The sequence below is a fragment of the Antechinus flavipes genome, chromosome 3 (assembly GCF_016432865.1).
Source record: "Antechinus flavipes isolate AdamAnt ecotype Samford, QLD, Australia chromosome 3, AdamAnt_v2, whole genome shotgun sequence".
Taxonomy (NCBI): Eukaryota; Metazoa; Chordata; class Mammalia; order Dasyuromorphia; family Dasyuridae; genus Antechinus; species Antechinus flavipes.
In genome coordinates, this window is record NC_067400.1 from 154,211,896 (window position 1) to 154,234,431 (window position 22,536).

Below are 22,536 nucleotides of genomic sequence, written 5' to 3' on the forward strand. Positions count from 1 at the left end.
GAATGAATAACTAAAAAATCATTGGGTAAATTATTATGTGTTGATATAGCTGAAAAAGCAAGATATTGATTGGGGAGAGAGGTTATGTGGATAATCGTAAATAGCTATTCTCTTTACTGGAGAATTTTTTTTTTTAAGACTAAAAAAAGCCATGAGGATTTTGTTTATTAATGTAAAAGTTTCCCGCATAAAAGGCAAATTGTTATTAGTTTAGGTTCCCAAGGAAAGTCAAAGAATCTTCTTTCTTTGGAAATGTCTAAGAATAGACAAACCTGTTACAGATATAGTAGTTCTTCCAGAAAACTAGGAGATAATTGTATTTGATAGGCATAGCAGGAGACAAGAAACTCACCCTGTAATTAATCCCATTTACCCTTAGAATTCATAGTTTATCACACATTTCTGTTTTCTAGTTTTTTCATCCATGTATATTTTGTCTACAGAACCAGATTAATAAATCTTTGAGGATATAGATAATTTCTACTTTTTTTTTAATATTCATAATACTTCATAGAAGTGCTGAATAAACGTTGATTAATGAATGTTATCTTCAAGTCACTGTAATCCCAAGAAGGGCCTCAAAATAGTGAGAACTATGGCGTGGGTATCCTAGAATCGAAATTCATTCATCCCCCCCCCCCAAATACTTATTAATTTCTACTAATGTCAGGCCTCATAGACAAGTAGTTTCATTCTTTTGAGGGGAAACAATGTGAACACAAAAATGCAAAATATATAGAAAATATTTTCTGGGAGGAGAGTAGAAACTACTTTTAGTATAAGGACGGGCTTCCTAAAGAGGTGCTAGCTAAACTGAGCTTTGAAGAAAGCCAGGTGGAATGTTGGGAGAGAATAGTCTAGGCATGGGGGCTGTTTAGCCTGTGCAAAGGAAATGGAATTTTAGGTTTAGTGAGTATCTAGTAAGCCTGATTGGCCAGACCATGATGGAAAGTCCTGTGCCATTCATGTAGAATATAGAACCAAGATGTTAAGGGCTTTAAAAGGCAAACAAGGGGCTTTGTATTTGATCCTAGAAGCAGAAGGAAACCCCGATAATTTCTTGAATAGGCAGATGACATGATCAGACTTGTGTTTTAAGATCTAATTGGAAATGTCCAAAAAGACAATTAGTGATTTCAGTACAGAATAAACCTCTCTATAATTTGAGAACTTTCAGTATATAGAGATGATAGTTAATATAAATAGATGACAGTTGAACCCTTGAAAGTTGATGGGAACTGTAGACTGGGAGCAGGGTTAGAAAGCAAGAACGTTCAGGATAGAACTCCTGGCACACCCACATGCAGAGGATGGAGAAGTCTTTCCTAACTCCCACTTCATTTGCACACCAATGATGTTCTTTCTCAGTGCTAAATTTAAATATGATATTCTGATCTTCAAATCCTAACAAGTTTAACAGGACCTGTTCCTGTTAGATGATTTCATTGTGAGATCCTTTCACAACCATATTGTGATTGCCAGTAATTTGTAGTAAATATATATCTTTTTATCTTGAGCTATTATTTAGATGAGCCCTTGAACTGCCTTCTACCTTCAGCTTTCTTAGATATGTAGAATGATTAATTTTCTACTTACTAGAAAACTTGTTTTTCCATAGAAGTGGCTCTAGTTATTTCTAGGACTCTATAAAGTAACTCTATAACCCAGATAAAACTTTTAAGCTAAGCCAAGTTTGGGTTCTCAATACAAAAAATGACCAAAAATTGCCTAGTGAAGTATGGCAGAAACTAGGCATCAACCCACACTTAACACCGTACACCAAGATAAGGTCAAAATGGGTTCATGACCTAGGCATAAAGAATGAGATTATAAATAAATTAGAGGAACACAGGATAATTTACCTCTCAGACCTGTGGAAGAGGGAGGAATTTATGACTAAAGAAGAACTAGAGATCATTACTGATCACAAAATAGAAAATTTTGATTATATCAAATTGAAAAGTTTTTGTACAAACAAAACTAATGCAGACAAGATTAGAAGAGAAGCAATAAACTGGGAAAATATTTTTTACAGTCAAAGGTTCTGATAAAGGCTTCATTTCCAAAATATATAGAGAATTGACTCTTAATTTATAAGAAATCAAGCCATTCTCCAATTGGTCAAAGGATATGAACAGACAATTCTCAGACAAAGAAATTGAAACTATTTCTAGCCATATGAAAAGATGCTCCAAGTCATTATTAATCAGAGAAATGCAAATTAAGACAACTCTGAGAGACCACTACACACCTGTCAGATTGGCTAGAATGACAGGGAAAGATAATGTGAAATGTTGGAGGGCATGTGGGAAAACAGGGATTTGTGAACACATCCAGCCATTCTGGAGAGCAATTTGGAACTATGCTCAAAAAGTTATCAAATTGTGCATCCTCTGTGATCCAGCAGTGTTTCTACTAGGCTTGTATTCCAAAGAGATCTTAAAGAAGGGAAAGGGACCTGTGTGTGCAAGAATGTTTGTGGCAGCCCTCTTTGTAGTGATTAGAAACTGGAAACTGAGTGGATGCCCATCAGTTGGAGAATGGCTGAATAAATTGTGGTATATGATTGTTATGGAATATTATTGTTTGGTAAGAAATGACCAACAGGATGATTTCAGAAAAGCCTGGAGAGACTTAAACGAACTGATGCTGAGTGAAACGAGCAGGGCCAGGAGATCATTATATACTTCAACAACAAAATGATGATCAATTCTGATGGACATGGCCATCTTCAACAATGAGATGAACCAAATCAGTACCAATGGAGCAGTAATGAACTCTATCAGCTCCACCCAGCAAAAGAACTCTGGGAGATGACATTGAATTCCCAATCCCTATATTTTTGCCTGCCTGCATTTTAGATTTCCTTCACAGGCTAATTGTACAATATTTCAGAGTCCGATTCTTTTTGTACAGCAAAATAACGGTTTGGTCATGTATACTTATTGTGTATTTAATTTATACTTTAATATATTTAACATGTATTAGTCATCCTGCCATCTAGGGGAGGGGGTGGGGGAAAGGAGGGGAAAAATGGGAACAAAAGGTTTGGCAATTGTCAATGCTGTAAAATTACCCATGCATATAACTTGTAAATAAAAAGCTATTTTTAAAAAATTGCCTAGTGAAAAATATTTCTAGGCACTTAGATAATTGTATTTGAAAAAATTTTGGGAAAGAAAGAAGAGTATCTTTGAGGCCTTTACCTTTCTTTCATACTATTGAAGATCATTTCTCTGTTAGTTTTTCAGTTTCTACTTAATGTTAGTTGTATTCAGCATCAGGATTTTGAAATGATTCACAGAATTATGGGATCAAGTAGGGAATTTCAATACTGTAAGACCCAGGTAAAGTTGACTACTCAGCATTTGACACAAAACAATCTTCCAGCTTCTGTATTTGAAGACTAGGCCCTATTCACTTCTTGGCTATTTAGAATGTGAATAAATAATCATATTGTGTACAATTTTAAATAAGTTCTTAGAGAAGGAAAAAAATCCGAAGAAGTAGACTAAAATAAAAGTGAGATTTAGTAAGAATAAATACAGTAACTTCATTCAAAAAAGAAAATACCTAGCAATTTTAATTGACTAGCTTGGCATACCTGGTAGGACAATATTGAGGGAATCAGCATAGACTACTTATAACAAAACATTATTTTTTTTTATGTTTTGACAAAGTAGACGTGATATAAAATATGAATATATTTTGACTGTGCTTCACTGTGAAATGAGCCAATATGGGTGTACAAAGAGAAAGAGGGAACAAAGGATAGATGCTCTAGCAAAATAATACATCTCCTACCTATGTGGCTGTTTACATAATTGTGTTTTTATAACATTTCCTGTACTGTAAGTTGATGCTGTCCTAATTATAGATTATTAAGAGAATGCCTTATTGTTCCCCAAATTATATAGTGCTTTAAAAAGATACCTTCTCACTGGTTTAATAAAAAACTTATAAACTTGTAATTACATAAACAATTCAGGTTGAAAGATAAACAAATAACCTGTTCTGTTAACAGATGCTGGGATCATAATGTGATAGAGTACAAAGGTTTCAAAGATTTATGATATTTTTCTTTTACTTTCCTTTTTTTTAAGGAAACAAATCACTCATTATAATCATCATGTTTCATACAGAATTCTGGGCAAACTGAAATGCACATGTTCTCTTTTGTGAGTTCTGAAACTGTTAATTGTAAATGGACTTACTTTTGTGGATGTGAAAACTCCACTTATTCCATCAAATTACCTTTGTGGCATATGTACCTGCTTGTTAAGACAATTTGTGGTCACCTGTGAGCTGAGCATGGATCAGCTCCCACCTTTATTAAATGTACACCTGCACAAGGCTTCACCACAGGCACAAGCTCAGCAGTGTTACAGTGAAATCTAACTTTCTCCTGAATCACACATTTGACCCATTCTTAGTACTATCATTACTATTAATGATAGCTATGTATAACAATTATAAAGCCATCAGGCAATAAACATTTATTAAGTGCCTTCTATGTGCCAGGCACTGTATCAGGCACTAAACTAGGAGAAGTTATGCCAATTTCCTTTGTGGGGTTTTGGTTCTCTTTTTATTTTCAGCCTTTTAAAGTAACATTTACACACAAAGACAAAAATTAAAAACAGCAAAGTTAAAAGGTGTATTTAAAGAGTTATCTCCTCCTATTAAGTGCTGGATTTTTTCCCTTTATTTTTAAATTTAAAAGACATCTCTCACCCTAATTTGTATACTAATCTAATAATAACACATGCTTTTGTCATAAACTCAGACTTTTTTTGGACTGTGAATTACTTTGTATAAATTTAATTGTAGAAATGTTTGTCCTTTCTTTGTTCATTAAAGAAAACTGTTTAATTTAGTAATTCTCCTGTCACCTTATATAAGCTTCTATAACCTGGCCCAATGTATAGGGACCCCTCCAGAGGAAGCTTGTTCAATAGTTAAGAGCAATTAATTCCAACTTTGAAGCTTTTTCTTCTTTTCGAAGGAAATGTATCTCCCTCCCAAGCAGGAATTTTTCGATAGTGAGATGTAGATACAGACTTCATGCACAAAAAGTGCTTCATGATTTGGAGTTTCTTTTTGTTTATAGTAGTTTTGGGGAGAGCATGTGCCCCCCTTTCCTCCTTTTTTTAAATAAATTTTTCCATTAAATATGATCATGTCAGGAGTTGGACAGTGGATCTTCTATTATCTTTGAGAATCTTATCCAATAAGTTCTTGGTACGTTGATCCATAACAAGATTTAAGTTAAGGAACAAACATATTGCTGAAAATCAGGCCATGGGTGTAGATTGACTCATGAATGTAAGTAGACGAGTGTTGAAAGTGATGCATTATGTCATTGTAACATATTGACATTATCAATTATATGTTATTAAACAGCTCAGCTAACTGAATGATTTACCTTGTATTTAACTGCCTTTTTCAATTAAAGGGAGCAAATGCTGGATAACTAGGGCACAATGGTAGAAACCATATATTTTCTCCTGTTAACACCAGCATTGCTGACATGCAAGTGATGGGAGTGTTGGCGTTTTGCTGCAGGCTGTAATGCGCCAGTTTAAATGGCCTAAAAAAGTGATTAATGATTAGGAGCAGGGCTGTTACACAGCTTCACAGCTCTTTTCGTCAATGCATTTCCATTTATGTCAACTAGCCTGCACACTTGGGAGGTGTTATTTCAAAGTAGTCAACACTGTTTATTCTGCTGCCATTTGTTTCTATTTCATAGGTCCCTTTGGTTTTCTCAATACAGCTAATGTTTCTTTATAGTTGTAAGCTTCATTGATTTTTTTAAAAGATTACCCAGAGGATTCTTACTGTTGTGACCAAAATCTAAACTGTTGAACTTTGGGGCCAGAAAGGGTAGTCTTACTGTTCATGAATTGCTGTTTAATATTAAAAGTAGACTGAAGCAAAAAGAGAAAACTGAGACCTTGAACTTTTAAGTTTAGATTATGATGATACCTTGAACAAAGCATTTTAGTTTTGAGGGGGACTTTCTGGTATTTGCCTCTAATTTGAGCTCATGGATTTCATATAGAAAATTAAGCATAACAATTCTCAAATATGTAAAGGTATTAAGATGAAATGGATGTACCCATTGAGATTCAAATTCGGTAGAAAGATCAACTTAAAGCACTCCTAGCTGCTCTAACAAAAACCTATTTAAATTTGCTAAATTCTGCAAAGTAATTGCCATCTTAGTATTGCCTTTCATGTAAGAAAATTTGTGTTGTGCAAGTAAGAGACACACATATACATACAAATGTATATATACATATATGTGCATATAGGCCTATAGAATAAGGAGTGAAAATGTCCTCATAATAAATAATGATGTCAGCATCGAGCCATTTAAAGAAAGTCCACAATTGGGTCACGTAGAGAAAGCTTCATGTTACTTTAACTTTTTATAAATAAATCCAGTAAACAAGAATTAATAATCTGAATGCTGAGGAGATCATCAAAAGGGAGAGAGTGATTTTTTTTTAAGAAAATGATCCAGGCTTAAATTGCTGGGCTTTTGAAATAGTAAAAAAAAAAAAAAAACAAATACCATCTCTATCAGAATCTCTTCCTATGAATCCGAAATCTCGGGTTAGAATACTTGGAATGTTTTAATGGTGGTGTTGGACTCATTCCTTCAGTGGCAGATGAAAATAGCTTTGTTCCCTTTGGAACTTCACTCACTCCCATCATAAATAAGTGCTGCTAGCTAATTGGTCTCTATGGCAAATCTGAAGTAGAATGAACTTTATTGTTAAAAGAACATACTTTAAGACTTGGGAAAGAATTTCTTTCTACCACGTGGATGGATCAGCGAACCATCTGCTTCAGACAACTTTCAAGGGTTACTTATCAACACAACAGTTAAACACCGAGTTGAAAAAATTTGACCATTTGAAAATTAGAGTCTCCTTGTTTTTATAAGCATATGTCACAGTTCCATAAACTTTTAAAATTTTGATTCCTGGCAGACATGAACATTTTCCACATGATTGTGTGCTTAAATTGGGATATACAAATTCGTTTTTCTTTACACTGTACAAGAGTTTTTACAGACTTTAAGAAATATTGCTTATGGGCAGAAAGCAAAGGTTTCAAAGGAACCTCATCTCCATATGGTTTTACTCGATAATCCTTTATCCTCCATCTTAGGCCCTCATTCCGTTGCTTTCTTGCCTGTGGCTACATTTCTATCTCTGCATCAATTAGCACAGTGATTTATACAACAAGCAAGCAGTTTAGAGGTAATGGTACACAATTAACATCTCATTCCACCATAAAGGGTATGCTAAATACCCCAGTCATTGCTTTCTCTGCCTGGAATTGAAATAAGTGTTTGTCCTAATTCATATGCTATCTGATGTGAAGTGGGCCCGCTTTGTACTGCACTACACCATTAATCTAATTATAGATAGCTGCAAATGAAGTGCTGTCTGAGCTGGGAGAAGGAAGAAAATAGCCTTTTGTCATTTAGCATGACTCTGTGAAGCAAGATCACACTTTACATGGCAATATGGCAAAATGGAAATCTGAATCACATTGCTGCCTGTTGCATCTTTTCTAATTACAACAGCATTGTAAACACTACTGGGCTCTGATATAAATAGAGCTGTAGATATGCTGTCATGTGGGTTGTAGGAGAAAGTCCTCAGAGTGCTGTTGGATTAAATGATGCATCCTGATTGACAGCTACCTTGAGACTGCGCTGATGGAGTTGTCAAAGCATTATGCTAACAGGCTGCTCCAGTGACTGCAGATGTACAAAGCTCTGAGGTTCACACAGCTTTCTAACCGCTATCTGTTCATTTCACCTTGTTCGTCTGGTTGTAACTCCAAGAGAAGGACATCCACAGGCTTTAACTCTGTATGTTTTTTTTTTTTAAACTATTAAGCCTTTAAGCTAAGCTGTTTGGAGAATGTTATTTTGCATGGCTTTTAACCCTTGTAATGTTTTTCTAGAATATTACAATGAATTGCAAACAGAAAAATGTAGTTGAATTACAATCTTAATGGTTTGTACTGCTTATATTTGGTGATTTTTCTTTACTCTTGTTCTTTCTCTGTTGGTAAAGATGTATCACTGTGTGGCCAAATCCTTTCTTACTATTTTTTTTTTTACATATTTAACTATTCTTCTCCTGTGCCTTATCAACAGTATCGACACATATGTGAACATTTTTGCGTTAACCCTCACTGCCATACTATGGAATAAATTAGTTCCATGATCAAACTTCAAGAAGACTGTGATTGAAAGAAGTTTAAATTTTTGTTAAAGTTAAATTCTTGTTTGTTAGGAAATATTGCATTTCACCTTATTTAATATGAGTGCATTTTCATTCATAACATCTGGACTATATTTCAGAATGATGAAAAATTATTTGTACTACTTGTTCAGCATTGGGAAAACATTGTTAATATAAAATCAGATGCATATTTGATAAGTATCCTTTCTTTTTGGCACTAAATTGACTAACAGTTGGCATTACTAAGGCCACCTTAAGCTGAGGTGCAGTGTTAGAGGCAGAAAAAAAAATGACTCTGATTCATTCAATATTCATGTAGTAATTGACAATGAATGTTATGTTGGGAGGGGGGATACAAAAACAGTTAACTCCCACAGTACTGGGGTCCATCTCCCTTCCGGAAAGATGACAGTATAGACCCTTTAAAATCATGGCTCAAAATAATGTAAGCTGTGAATCCAGAGTACCCCAGAACCCAAACAACTCATAAATCATACATTTATATTAGGTTATCAAATTATTCTGGTAAAATCCCTGGTAAATGTGTAGGGTTTACAAATGAGGATGTGGATTTAAAATTTGGAAGGAATCTCAAGTACGAAGTGAATGCAATCATTAGCAGGATGCTATTTTGTATTGGTTCATAAGCTGTAGTCTATCCTGCTTTTCATGGTGGGATATCCTGAATTGCTTACTGAGCTCCTGGTTGTATCTATTTGTATTTTTCTAAAGTACTGACGAGCTTGATTAAATTGTAGATGAGCACTTCTGACAGTTGGATACCAGATCTTTTCTTTATCTTTCCTGTTTACCTTGCATTGTTAGGCTGAGCTAACCTCAGCTTCATGTTAAAAAGGAAGGGGGGAAGACAAAAGGGGAGGGTCAGTTTTTAAATAATTGTCTCTCATGTCTTTTGTCTTGCCTTTGTACTTTTCTCTTTGGTCTCTAATACATCTGGTATAATTAGACCCCTCTTTATCCTTATTGGAGAAATTTTCTTGTTAGACATGGTATTGCATTGCAGGCACCATAAAAGTAATTTGTTTTGAGACCTAGGACAGTGTCCTGTTACCATAATTGGGCCACCAGCCATCATCCCATTCCCTTCCATTCTTTTTGCATTCTGACTGAGAAGCTTAACTGTCCTATGGACAAGAAACACCTGTTTTCTTTCCAGAATACATGGTGAAATAGTTTTCAGGTATTTTTATTAACTTTACTTTGGCTAGAACATTTACCCCTACAGCCCTGCAGAGTAAAATGACATCTACTGATGAAATCAGAGTTGATCAGCCACAGATTCCATGACTACTCAGCTCTACCAATGAGCTATCACGATTCAAGCAGATGTTTCTCATGCTCTTAGGCAATGAAAACCTTATGGCCTCTTCTAGTATTGCACTTCTGTCCCCTGCCATCCATTGACCAAAAGCCTAGCCCGTATCTGGAAACATCAACTTTGGGTTCATTTGCCCTTTTTTGGGGAGGGTGAGGAATTGGAGGAAGGAGACAAAATGAACTCTCCTGAGGAGTGTCTCAGAAGCTAGTCATTGTAAGGAATTGCCCATTATAAAGCTGAAGTCATACTGCTTTCTGAAAAGAATTTTACAACCTTCAGAATTCAAAGAAACAAACAGGATTTGTGATTGAAGGCATTACATACATTGTCGAAAGACTCCTCTTTTTGAGGCACCAGAAAGCCTGTACATGTCTCACCAGGAAGTTTGCCCTGGTGGGCTCCTGTGCAACATTCCATTAAGCTTCCAAGCCTAGCGATCACACCCCTGTCTAGTGTTTTTTTGGGGAGCCAGGATATTGTTTTAAGAAGGGAAGTTTGTATGACTATTCTGGTGGGGTCAGGACAACAGTAATTCAACATCAAAGGTAATCTTAAGAGAACCCTCTCTCTGCCTCATCTTTTTATATTCAAAAAGGTCATTTCTAAGCCAACTATGAAAAACAAGGCCTTTCCTTAGGAGTTTACTGTTATTATTTTTCCAGTTGATTACAATAACTTGCATATCCCCCAAACAGATTTAAGAACAATAAACAAATACAAAAGGAAAAGGAACATCTCAAACATCTCATCAATAACAAAGACCTGCATCTGAAGGCATTTAAGTTCTTTGACTCTTTCACATCTCATTCCAAGCAAAGCTGGAATCCTACAGAGAGAGGAATCTAAAAGATAGGAAAATTATAAAAATAGTGGAGGGATGGAGTTGTTGGGCAGGATATTATCATTTGTTGGGGGAGGAGGGAGGGAAGAGGGCCTCAGTAGAAACCTAGAGTACGGGTTTTCATTTTTGAGTGTCCTCATAGTCAAGGAAAATAGTAAATCAAATGGCCCTGGATTTTTTGTTTAAAGAGTTACTTTCCCTGAATTTGTAGTTTGCAGTTTTTAAGTGAACTATTTGAGAGAAAAAATTATATACAAAGTTATTTATACAATCAGCTCTCAAAACTAAATTAGCTAAGTATATAACCTTTTCAAAGCACACGGAAGCAACATTTTAATGCAATGTTGACTTTCTTTTGTCTTCATTTTGTTTTGGTGCGTTGTTTTGTTTTAATTTTCAAACTATTGGTACAAAGTAGACACTAACCACAGATACGGAAACTGTGAAAATTGGTATAATTATATTTTCTCCTTTCCCATCCCCCCATAGATTTAATGAAGGACTTTTAAGTACAATTTATCTTTGATAAATAGACCCTCTGCCTAGAATGTTTATTAGACTGACAGCAGAAGGCACTCTCCTAGCTTTTTTTCTTTGCCACTTATGACTCAGATGAATTTTAATAGGAGCAAAAAGCTTTTATTTGCACTGTGATTTCATTTAAGGATCATATCCTTCAGCAACTGGCAGACACTTGTATGTCTTGATTGCAAAACATACAGTCAGGAATAAAGGAGCATGCAAAAGATGTTATTATTCAACCTGTCACACTGTCACAAACCTATTGCAAACTTACCTTATCCGAGTTCCCCGTGTTCCTGCCCTCCTCTCCCTCGTCCCACCTAGTAAACAATGTACCTGAAGGTCCTTATCTGTGCCGAGGTAAATAACTGGGGGGAAGGAAAGCTCTATACTTGAACATTCTCATTGATGCCCACAAGAGGCTTGGAGTTAGAGCACTTTTTTGCACACAAAATCACGCTAGGCAGGGACTTTGGGCGGGAGTCCCAAATTCTCCAGGGGGGTGGTTGCAGTTTCACCGCACTCCCCACGTTATTAGACTCGGGTTCTCGTTTAATTTGCACCGAGGGAAGCTGCTGCGGTGTCGGGGAGAGGCGGCAGCTCCCGTCCCCGGGACCGGCCTGCCCAGCCTCGAGGTGCCACGGGCCCCGTCCGAAGTCCCCGGCTCGTTCCTGGAACCGAAGTTAGGCGCCTTTAAACCTTCCCTTTCACTAGGAAAGCAGCCCCTGCCCAGCGAGAAGACCCCACTGCACCGGGAGAAAAAAGCCAGTGCTTTCCATAGTGAAAAGAATATTTTTAGTGGAACGTGTTGATATTTGTTTCATCAAAATATCAATTTGAATTTTAAATGCTATTCATCCCGGAATGCTTATCGAAGCCTTTTGTTTAAATGATTGATGAATAGCAATGGGCTCGGTCCTCCTGGGGGCGGGAGGCTGAAAGTTTGAGACAGAAATCTGCTGCCACCTACTGGTGCTGGGCCCTCATGGCTCCCCAGGCCCACACTGAGCTTCCTGGATTATCTCTATTCATCAGGAATAAGTGTTTAAATGGGGAGGTAGAAAGGGAAATTATGACCTGTTAAATTTGTATGGGTAAGCTTATTTTATTTAATTATGTAGTAGTATTTTGCTAATTGCTTCTTTGAGTTTAACTTCGGAATAGACATCTTTCTTCCCCCTCTCCTACAACTATTTTTAGATAATGGTTTTTTTAAACAATGTTTTGAATACAGTCTTTCATATTTTGCATATATGATTAAATTGTATCTAAGAGCAGTGTCTAGTTAAGGTGTTTTTATCGGTGTATAATTCAGACTTCTAAAAGCTGGAGGAAAGATGGATTCGACTTAATAAAATTCATGAAGAAATTCTACAACTTGTTTTTTGTTTTCCTTTTAGTATAAGGTATATATCTTAACCCAGCTTGCCGCAAAGTTGAACACATTTATGTTGGAGAAAGTAGCAGAGGACACAAGCAGTATTTTGAGATCGCCAATGCCTGGAGTGGTGGTAGCAGTCTCTGTGAAGCCAGGAGACATGGTAAGTGATATGACTTTTAAATATGGGCTGTATTGTAAGCTCCTCTCCTCAAATTGCCTTCACAGCATCTCTGAAAGCACAAATCGGTCTTTCCAGGGCTTTCATTAGTCGTTAAAGTAGATTATAGTTCTGACCATATGCATCGACTGTTTCTTTACATCAGTTATACTCTCAGAAAACACATTTTTGAGTGCCTAAGAAATTATTTGTGAGTGGAATAAAAATTAGGCCAGATTCATTCTGTTGTGGTTAAGAGAAAATTTGGCTTTTAGTAGCATTTTACTTTAAAATATTTCCATTTAATATCTTGAGTGCACTCAGGGCTTTGAACAGTCTTAAAAGGTCTTCTACAAGCAATACCTCTCAGAAGAAATTCTCTCAAGGAGAAGCTTTTTCTTGGCATAAGGAATAAGGAGCTAATTGGGAAAAAGAAAAAGAAAACCACACACACACACAAAAATTACATCTTTACATACAGAATTTAAGGATAAATTCTATGTTGAGTTCATCTTGAAGTTCAACTTCGTAATATTGAAGCACAAATAATAGTTTATTACTTAATTGTTAAGAGCTTAATCTCTAAGAATAAGATTGAGCTCCAGCTTTTAGTAGGAGTATTGAATTGACAGATCAAGTTAGTAGCAATGTTCCAATACCCTCTTATCAATTAATTAAAAAAAGAAAATAATCTTTGGATGTAATCAAATATCTTATAAAAGTTTTCTGATTGGTTTAAGGGTAAGATGGAAAAAAAATATAACAACACCCTATCTGGATATTCTTTATTGAACTCTTTTATATTTTAATTAAGCCGGAAGTTTACATAATTTCTTTAAGAGATGAACTGAATTTTATTAATATAAATGAAATGACAAATGCCAATACTAGCAGTGACTAGTCTACATTTTTTTAGAAATGGTGTATCAAAAAAGCATTTGTAAGCAGTGAAGGTTAGGACAGAAACAAAAACTGTCAAAACTGAAATTAGTCTAGGAAGTAGAAAAATGACTCACAAAATAATTCACTTTAGAAGAGAGAATGTATAACTCCTAACATTTTTATAAAGGGAAAAAAAAAAGATGTAAAATGATCAAGTAATGTTAAATTAACTCTCAGTTTTGTTTTATACTCACTGGCAAAGATCAGGTATTCAGATCTTGTGATTTGGATTTGGAGCATGCAATAAAAAAGATAAGTAGAGGCTGTTGATTTTTTTTTTTTTTTAATACAGCTTACTCATTATTCTTGTTCCTGAAGGAGAAACTAGATCTTTGGCTATAGAATTCAGAAATCCCCCAAAACATAATCAGAGGAAACCTACAAACTTCCTGGTAAAGTAGAATACAAGGGTATTTTTAAAAATTTATTCTTGCTCAGTTTTTTTGCTGGAGGCATGGAACTGCAAGACACGTGAACAGCATAATATTTGTTCCTCCAACTTGAACTTGTCAGTACTAATTACAAAAGAGACAGGTTCTTTAAAAAAGATTTAGCTTAAATCCTTCCTTTTCCAGAACTAGTGTCAAAACCGGCAAGAAATGAGATAGCATTAGCTATTGGGGTTAAATAAATGGTGGAATAAAATGATTCACATTTCAAGTCGTGGCTATCCATCAGAAATAGCTTCCTTAACTATAGCTGACTAGAATATATTCAACAATGCAGACTTTTTTTTCACACTACTGTTTCCTCAGATTCTAATTTCTACATTGACTCAAAATGGAAATCAATGGCATTTTATATTTATTCGTGAATTATTTATCATATAAAAAGGGGGAGGAGCAAGATAACATTCTTTGACTGTTCAAATTGTTAAATAGATATCTCAATTTTTTAAAGGAGAAACCCACATAAATGTAGGTTTTCAAGACTGAAATAGCCCAATAACTGTCAAATATATTATTTTACAGAAATTATCAGGTGAGAATTATTCCTTAGAGTTGCTTCAAGGATTTCCTTCTGAGCCATGTGAACACTTCGCATATGCTTTGAGCTAGAATTCTTAAACCATCCAGGTAAAGCCTATGTTTGCTTTGGTTCTCCTATTTCCAAAGCTAACTGTGGTCCCTCCCCTAGTGCTTTTCACACTTTGTACCACTATGTTTGGATAAACTGATATAAGTTGTTGCTATTTGTGAAACTTAGCCTGCACTGCTACAGAATTTAGGGAAGGTTTTTAATCCATTAGTTCTCATCAATTTGGAATCTTAATTCTTTTCTGAAGAACCTTTAAAAGGCAAGAACTCCTCTTTATTTGCCCAAAAGCCTTAGACTTACTTTATTGCTTCTCTAGAAAACTAGTGCTCCCCACCATAGTTTTTTCCAGTTTTTGGCCATCGGCTACTTGCAAGGAAACTTGGGCTTTTCTCTGTAGAATACAGTGGCTATCAAAGTGCCAAATGTTGTTATCTTTGAGACTCACTGAAAGCAGACCACTCAAGAGATAGCCAAGGCAACTCAAGGGTCCTTCAAGTCTTCACAGATTTTTCTTTTAAAACTACATATATAGTTTTAATCTTAAATCAATTTGGCTGCTCTATTCTTACTTCAACCTAAGTAAATCTTAAAATAATCCTTATGTTCCAAGCCAAGTAAGCACAAATAACCAATCTTTTCATGAAATGTTTGTTGAAAAAGTGAAAACATTTATAAAAGTTGGGGGGACGGGGGACCAGGAGCAGTGTCTCAGAGAAATCCAAATAGGAAGTTTTACTGACTTTTAAAATCCTGAAACAGTAAAAGTAGAAACTAGAACACCAAAACAAAAGCAAAATACTGAATTTTGTTTTGAATCTCTAACTATTTCAAGGTGACCAAGTACAGTTGGAAATCTGCAGTATATATTTAAAATCCTGGGAATTAAGTTGTTTGAAATGCAGGTTCCCCTTTCTTAAGCATAAAGGAGAAATTTTACAATAATTAGGAACATTTTGTTTTAGGCTTCACTCTGTGTGGCTTCCTTAAAGTTCTCCAAAATAGATTTCTTTCCATTTTATATTTAATGTGATGGTTATTTCCTTTTTTAATGACCTTCGCTTTTTTTTTTCCATGTAGCTGACAAACCAACTTTGTCTTTTGTGTATAATTATTTACCATCTGGAAATAGGTATTAGTAAATCCGATGCTAGTTAGTAGATTGGGGGTGGATTAGTATTTTCAAAGAAAATAATTCCAAACTTAATTCAAAAGGAAATTGAATATTTAATAGTCCATTATCATACAGACTGGAGTAAGAAAGTAATATTTGCCTTATGTAAAAAAGAACCTTTTTCAGTAACTGATTTCAATATAAGTTTCTAAACATTTAACAGTATGCTGAACCTAAAAACCTTGATATATTGATTAAAGCTACCATTTTTTCTTTTAACTAGTATTTTCTGATAGGTATAACTTCTATCATATCTTTTAACTGAATTTTGTTTTCTTCCGTTAAAACTCTGGAAGAATGTTTTTCCTTCTCCACATTGCCACGTGACTGGGACCGATGAACTTATTGTACAATTTTTGTTTTGACTTTGAAATGTAAAAGAAAGTGAGCATGAACCCTTTTGTTTTGTTAGCCCTTTGCTTCTCCTGGTATCAGGAAAAAAAACCCAGAAAACCCCAAGGGGGAATTTTAGCATTGTATTTAATTCAAGTCCTTCCTGGTAGTGTTTAGATTCAGTAATCATCTCAGATTTGCATTGAAAATATTCATCTCATCTTTAAAAAGAGGTCTGCAAAGGGCTGTCTTCAATTTACAATCATGGGATAACTTTTTTTCTCTAAGGAAAATAGAAGCAAAGTTCTTTATTACTTTATAAACTCAGGTAAAATAACAGGCTGGCAAAAGGTACCTGTTGCTTCTCATGGCATCTACTTTGGTTACAGCTTTTGTTTTCCTACTGCCCACTGCATATTCTACTTTGGCAACATCTACCAGAAAGTGTGGCTGTCCGGCTGAGATGTTGAAGAACGCCACTGTGAGGGAACTGGCATTTAAAGGCAGGCACCCTTAGTTTTCTAGATTTGCTGACAATTTTCTTGGTGGTTTGCTGTTTTGTGGATCACAAAAGTAATAAAACTGCCCTGGGGGCAAGTTACTGCCCCCATTTGACTGCTTCCTACTGGTCTCTGCTCCTTCCAAGATAGTGTAAGCCTTCTAAGATACCTGAAACCTGCATTTGGGAAGCACAGGAACTCCATTTCAGAATATAGAATTTTTATTTCTTTTTCTCTTAAAATTATTTGTTCATAGCTTAATTTTAAAGAGTGACGAATAAGAGGCATTTGATTTTTCAGCTTTTGAAAGAGATAGTACTGAGCCAGATTCAAAAGCTCTTTGATTATTAGATATTTGCAGTATCCTAGGGTTAGGTTTGACACTGCTGACAAGTGGACTTATGTAACATAACCATTAGATATTGTCTCTAACCATGCTTGGGGATTGGGGTCGGTAGTTTGGGCTTAGCCTAGGAACTAGCTTGATGATTTGAAAAGTTTTTCGATCTCTGATGCCTTTGGTTCCCATTCAGAAAGTGATTGCACTATTTAATTATTTTACAGTAAAAATTGTTCATGCCCCTCACATGTTCCCTAATCTCAACTACACTTCAAAATACATATGAGGGCATAAACAAGTATGCATTTCTGTTTTCTACTTGCAGCATTACTTTATATAAGTCTTTGGACTTTTTAAAATGTGTATATTCTGTTGAATCTCAGAGCAATCCATCAGCATTCAAGTTTTGTTTACCGGGAAGAGATCTGTTTTGTAAGAAAATCATTTTGTTATTTTTTTTTGCCTTTAAAGGTAAGATCTGTTTAAGGCAAGTAACCCTTGTTTCAAACTCAGACTATTTTGAAGATGGCCATTTTCAGTCTTACTAAGACAAAATAGCCTTTGTTGTCTTTATGCTCAAAAAAGTATCAATCCACTGAAAGTTACCTCTACAAAGGACACATATATAAATACATAGCAACCAAAATGATTTCTAAAATCAGTGATACCAGAAAATTCATTTCAAGTAACTTGTGTTTTAAACTAGTTCTCTTTGCATTTATAGACATTGTCTCTAAAAGGTATACCTTGGGAAAGAAGGCAATTTTAAGAAAGTTTGAGAAAAAATGTACTTGAACATTAGATTTATAACTCCTTCCCTTGCGCCTCCCCTCACCTTCCCCCTTGTAACCTGCCAGCAAATCAAGTGCATTGAAAATAGTGGAGACCAGAAAAGTACCTGGGTTTAGAGAGGCCATTCAGTTTCGTGTATGTTAACCCAATGCCTACTCTGTGTGAGAAATTGTGTTTGCATGTGTTAGAGAGGTTATACAGAAATAATGGGAGCAAGGGCCAAACCTTTTGGATGCCCTTTGAATGAGTCAATCCACGGATGAAGCCCACTTAAGGACTTGGTGACACCAAGACAATACTAAATCTGGCACCTTCTTTCTAAGCCTGCCTTCTCTCCTCCTTTGTAATTACAAATTGGTGATGGTTTCATCGTTACTTAAATATAACCAAAAGTCCCTGTGGTCTCCCTCTTCCCCCAAATGCCTAAATATGTTGGGATGTGAATACACATTTCTTCTTTGGGAAATATAAAGGGATATTTACCAATCTACCTTCCAGACTCAGAAAGAAGTTATTAAAATCAAATCCTAGCAGTTCTTTTTAACTAAATCTGAGATTCCTTTTTCCTCGTGGCTGTTAACTGTGCCTTTCTTCAGATCTGAAGGCCTTAAAATGCATTGCATTCAAGCACCTGTGTTCTAAATAGAACAGTCTTAAAAAATGTAATTGAAGGATTTTCACTTTTGTAGAAGAATCAGCAGGGTTGATATTGATCCATCTTTTTAGGGAGCCACAGTGCACCAGAAGGTGATACTGTAGAGGGCCCTGTAAGCCCTCAGAGCCTTCTGTCTAATTTGGCAGAAAAACACAGAATGTAGGACAACAAAAGAAGGCTCCCTTTTCCATTAAAAAAAAAAAAAAAACTCCATCCCACTCACCCCTCTTCCCCAAAAAGGGGGCTTAATTTTTCAGCTGCACACAGTGATTTGGTGCTCACTCTTGCATTGAAACAGTTGCTGTCTGAACAGGCAGGAAACAGTTTTCTTTTAATTGCTGAAATCATTCGGAAGTGCTTCATGCCCTGCTTCTATACAGCAGATGCTGTGCATTAATTGGCCTGCGTAGAAGTGACCCAGGGTTCCTTGCAGCGGGCCCAATTTTAGGCAGAGGGTTTAAATAGCTTATTTATTATTTTGTATAATCTGGCGTACATTATGTGCGCCTGCACGTGTTGTATTTCATGGTCTGCAGTTTCTAATGTCATGTGGGTTTCAAAACCTGTGTTTCTCTGGTAATGTACTAGCAGCAGGTAAGCTCAAAATACCATCCATCAGGAGCTAATTTTTTATCCAGATACTCCAATGACTGATGAACCTGTCTTTTGTATGAATGTTTAGCACAGTGGAAAGCCATATGCCACTGGCACAGTTTCCTATGCATTCTTTACAGTTGCTAGAGGCTCAGTCTTTAAAAACTATACATTTCAGTGTCATTTGTGTCCCCTCTCCCATATTTAAGAGAACACCTTCTAACACTACACTAGTTTTAGACAACAGAAATGGGTTGTCTTTCTTAAAGGAAATATGAATCTCACAATCCTTTTTTTTTATCAGAAATATTACTGCACACTCTTAATAGGAAACCTTGTTTTGTTACTCCCCGTCTGTTCAAAACAGACCTTAGCCCATTAGAAGGGCCTCCCTTGTGTGGGAAGACCACAGCTGTTACTGTAAATCTCATCCAGTAACTGTATCACCCCCATTTTGTGGCTCTGAAGGATGAAATTGAGAAATGGAATACTGTGCAGTCATCCTTTACATCTCCAATTTTAGGCCTTTGCCATCATTTTCATGCTTTTATTCCAAATCAAATAACATTAGTGAGCTACACCACCTTCTGATGAATGAATATCTGCTCTTGAAAGCAGACTTTAAAGTCCTCACTTTTGGGGAGCTTCCTTTTCTACTTGCTTGAGATCTTTTTTTTTCTTTCCTTCTTCTTTCTCTTCATACCGACGTTATCTTTGAGTTCATAAGGATGCTTGTAGTCAGGAAGGACACACATTGTCACCAAACTAGCCATCCTTTGTGAATTTTCAGCGAGAATGTAGGAATAAGCTAAGTTCACAAACAGCCTGAGTGTGTGTGTTTCTTTAAATCTTTGCAAAAGAAGTGACTATAACATCATATGAAGGATATTGGGGGCTTTAATCAGGAATAAGAAGTAGTTTAAATCATTAGCACAACAAAGCAAACTATAAGCTTGAAGATAAAAGTCTCTGGGGAAAGAGTCCTCTGAAAATAAATGGGACTTGATAGATTTCCATATCATTTATAACTTCCCTTAATTACACTTGGAAGACTTGCCAGTAAAACTGGAAAATTGGCAGCCTATATCCATTATAGTAATTTTGCCGACCATGGCAAGCAGCTGGCTTTACTGGATTTTATTTCCCATCACTCACAATTAATCATCAGCTGGAGATGTCTGAAACTCTTCAGAATGGAGCAATACTGTGTGACATTTGGGCCTCCTTAAAATGCTAAAATCTGCTGAGTAAATGGGCCGAGTTTTCCTTCAAGCTAACTCATTTTGGTACAAGGCAGACCGCTGCTAAATGAGTGCCACTTTGATAATCGGATGCGAATGTGAACCTTGACCTTGTGTCAAAGGAGAGGATGCAATAAGCTGGATGAAAGATACAGGATTCAAGTCTACAAACTTTACACCAATTAGACAGGGAGCGCAGAAATACATCAGACTGACTGGGTTCATCAAAAAGACTTCTGGGGCTTGTGACTATTCTGTAAGCCTAATACTGAGAACGTCCTGTCACAATCAGTAAGTCTTTAGCAGATGCTTCACAAAAGTGTTAGAGAAGTGCACCTACCCACAAAAATCCTTTAGGACTAGCACAGTACTCGCAGATGTGACGGAAGCTCTCTTATTATACCTCTGAGTTTTAAAGAGCCAACTTTGAGAGCACAATTAGTGCTCTACCCTCGCTAAGGAAAAATCTCAGGGTTATTCCTGGGCAAGTTTCTCAGGCCGCATACCCGGAGTTTTTCATCAGTCATGTAAAACCAGGAGGGAGGTTTCTGGGGGGATGTGGTTTGATGTGGTGCAGATCTGGGGGAGAGGGATTGGTTGCTTTTTGTTTTTCACTTGGAGTACCAATATTAACTGCACAAAACCAGCGTAGCCACCAAGTTTTTGAGCTTTAAAGTTCAGACAGCAAGCTTAAGTTGTTTCAGTTTTGTCTCAGAACTGTGGTAACTGATGGCACAGAACACCCCAGTAAAGCATTACAGAGCCAATTTAAGGAAAACCCAATTATCGTTGCAGTCATTTTTAGATTAGCTTTAGTAGATTTGTATATTTAGATTGTGTTCAGTTGCATTAAGTTAATGCAGTATTTATTTGGTTACTTAATGCAGAATTTTGATGGGTGAAGTACTTTGAAATTGGATCAAATCAGATCATGACTGTCATTGTGCTCTATGTAGAAACATACACAATTTAATGATTTTTAAATTGTCTTATTGTTTCCATGAGCAGTAGGGACAATTTTTAGTGTTGTTTTGAGTGACATGATTGAAAACAGATTAAAGTCTTGTTAGTCTTGATGACTAAAGGCTAAATAATCTATAAAGGGTAAAAGATGAAGACAATTATAAAGTCAAAAATCAGAAAGAAGCCTAGTGAATTAAAGAGACATTGCTTAGAATGTCTTACAGCAAAAAGGAAAGTAACCTAATGGTTAGGCAAAAAAAGAAAAAATCATCATTTACCATACCAAGAGTTATTCTTTGAAATAATTTTAAGCCCAGGGTCCCAACACCAAGAGAAAATGCTTTTACTTGAGTAATGTCTTACTCCCACTGATTGTTAGTGGGTAACTCAGTGCTTTTTAAAAAATTAATGCAATACCAAGCATCCTGTAGCTTTCTAAATTTCATGTTTCTTGAAATTTGTTCCATTGAAAACACATCAATTAATAGTTGACTCAACCTCATCAAGTCCTTGACTCTGTGTCCCCTACTGCCTTGACATCTTGTGCAACTGTCTTATTGCCATCTGCACGTGCAAACTCATATAGTAGAATAAAGAGTGGCAGTTTTAATGTTTGGGAGTTATTTTGAATTTGTCATATAGGCATCAGTATAGGAGTATATTTTGTCTCTTCTTTTTAAGCCAGCTGAAATTTTATGTGGCTCTGGTAGGGAGTTGATTTTGCCCCTCTTGTTCCCAGTTTTAGCAAGTGATTTAATATAAAATCCACATGAAGAAGCAGGACTCTGGTGTCTGGCAAATTCAAAGTGATGGGAAGAAGGACAAAGCTACTGGAGAAGAGAGAATAAAGTAAGAGCAATTCAAGAAAGGAAATTAGATCTGGTATAAGGTGGCTAGAAGAAGCTGCAGGAGAAGAGACTAATGTAAGAAAGAAGGATGTAGAGCCAGGAGAGAGAGAGAGAGAGAGAGAGAGACAGACAGACAGACAGACAGACACAGAGACATTTGGCAGAGTAAAGAGAATTATTGCTTTGTACACACAGGTAAAGCTGATACTACATTAGCTGAAAGGCTCAGGTATGATGCCCTGGGAGAGCATAGTCTCTGAAGTTAAAGAACCTGAGTTGTCTGACAATACTTTTGTCACCTTTGGTCTCTTCATCTCCCTGGGTATGTTTCCTCATCTGTAAAATAAGAGGAATTTAGACTAGATGGTCTCTAAGGCACTTTCCAGTTCTGAAGCTAGGATCCCATATATATGTGAAGCATTTCTCTTCATGTGAGTCCATAGTTGAAGTTGAGTGACTCATTTGGGACATAATTATCCTTATTTTCTATTCAGACTTCTGTATTCTGTAGTTTTCTTTTCCAGTGTTTTTTGGAATCTATATGTAGGATATGGTTCTAGCCTTTCTGGAGTTGTGTTGTATTTAATGTCAGTTCTATTCCCTGTC

The 22,536-nt window shown here is 36.1% G+C and overlaps 1 protein-coding gene across 1 annotated transcript in view; it reads left to right on the forward strand.

Moving 5' to 3' along the window:
• Nucleotides 1–22,536, forward strand: part of PCCA (propionyl-CoA carboxylase subunit alpha) — a 459,620-nt gene that overhangs the window by 431,839 nt on the left and 5,245 nt on the right. Inside the window, exon 22 of the mRNA XM_051984074.1 lies at nt 12,376–12,516. Within this exon, the coding sequence (XP_051840034.1) occupies nt 12,376–12,516 (141 nt within the window). The remainder of the gene's footprint in view (nt 1–12,375; nt 12,517–22,536) is intronic.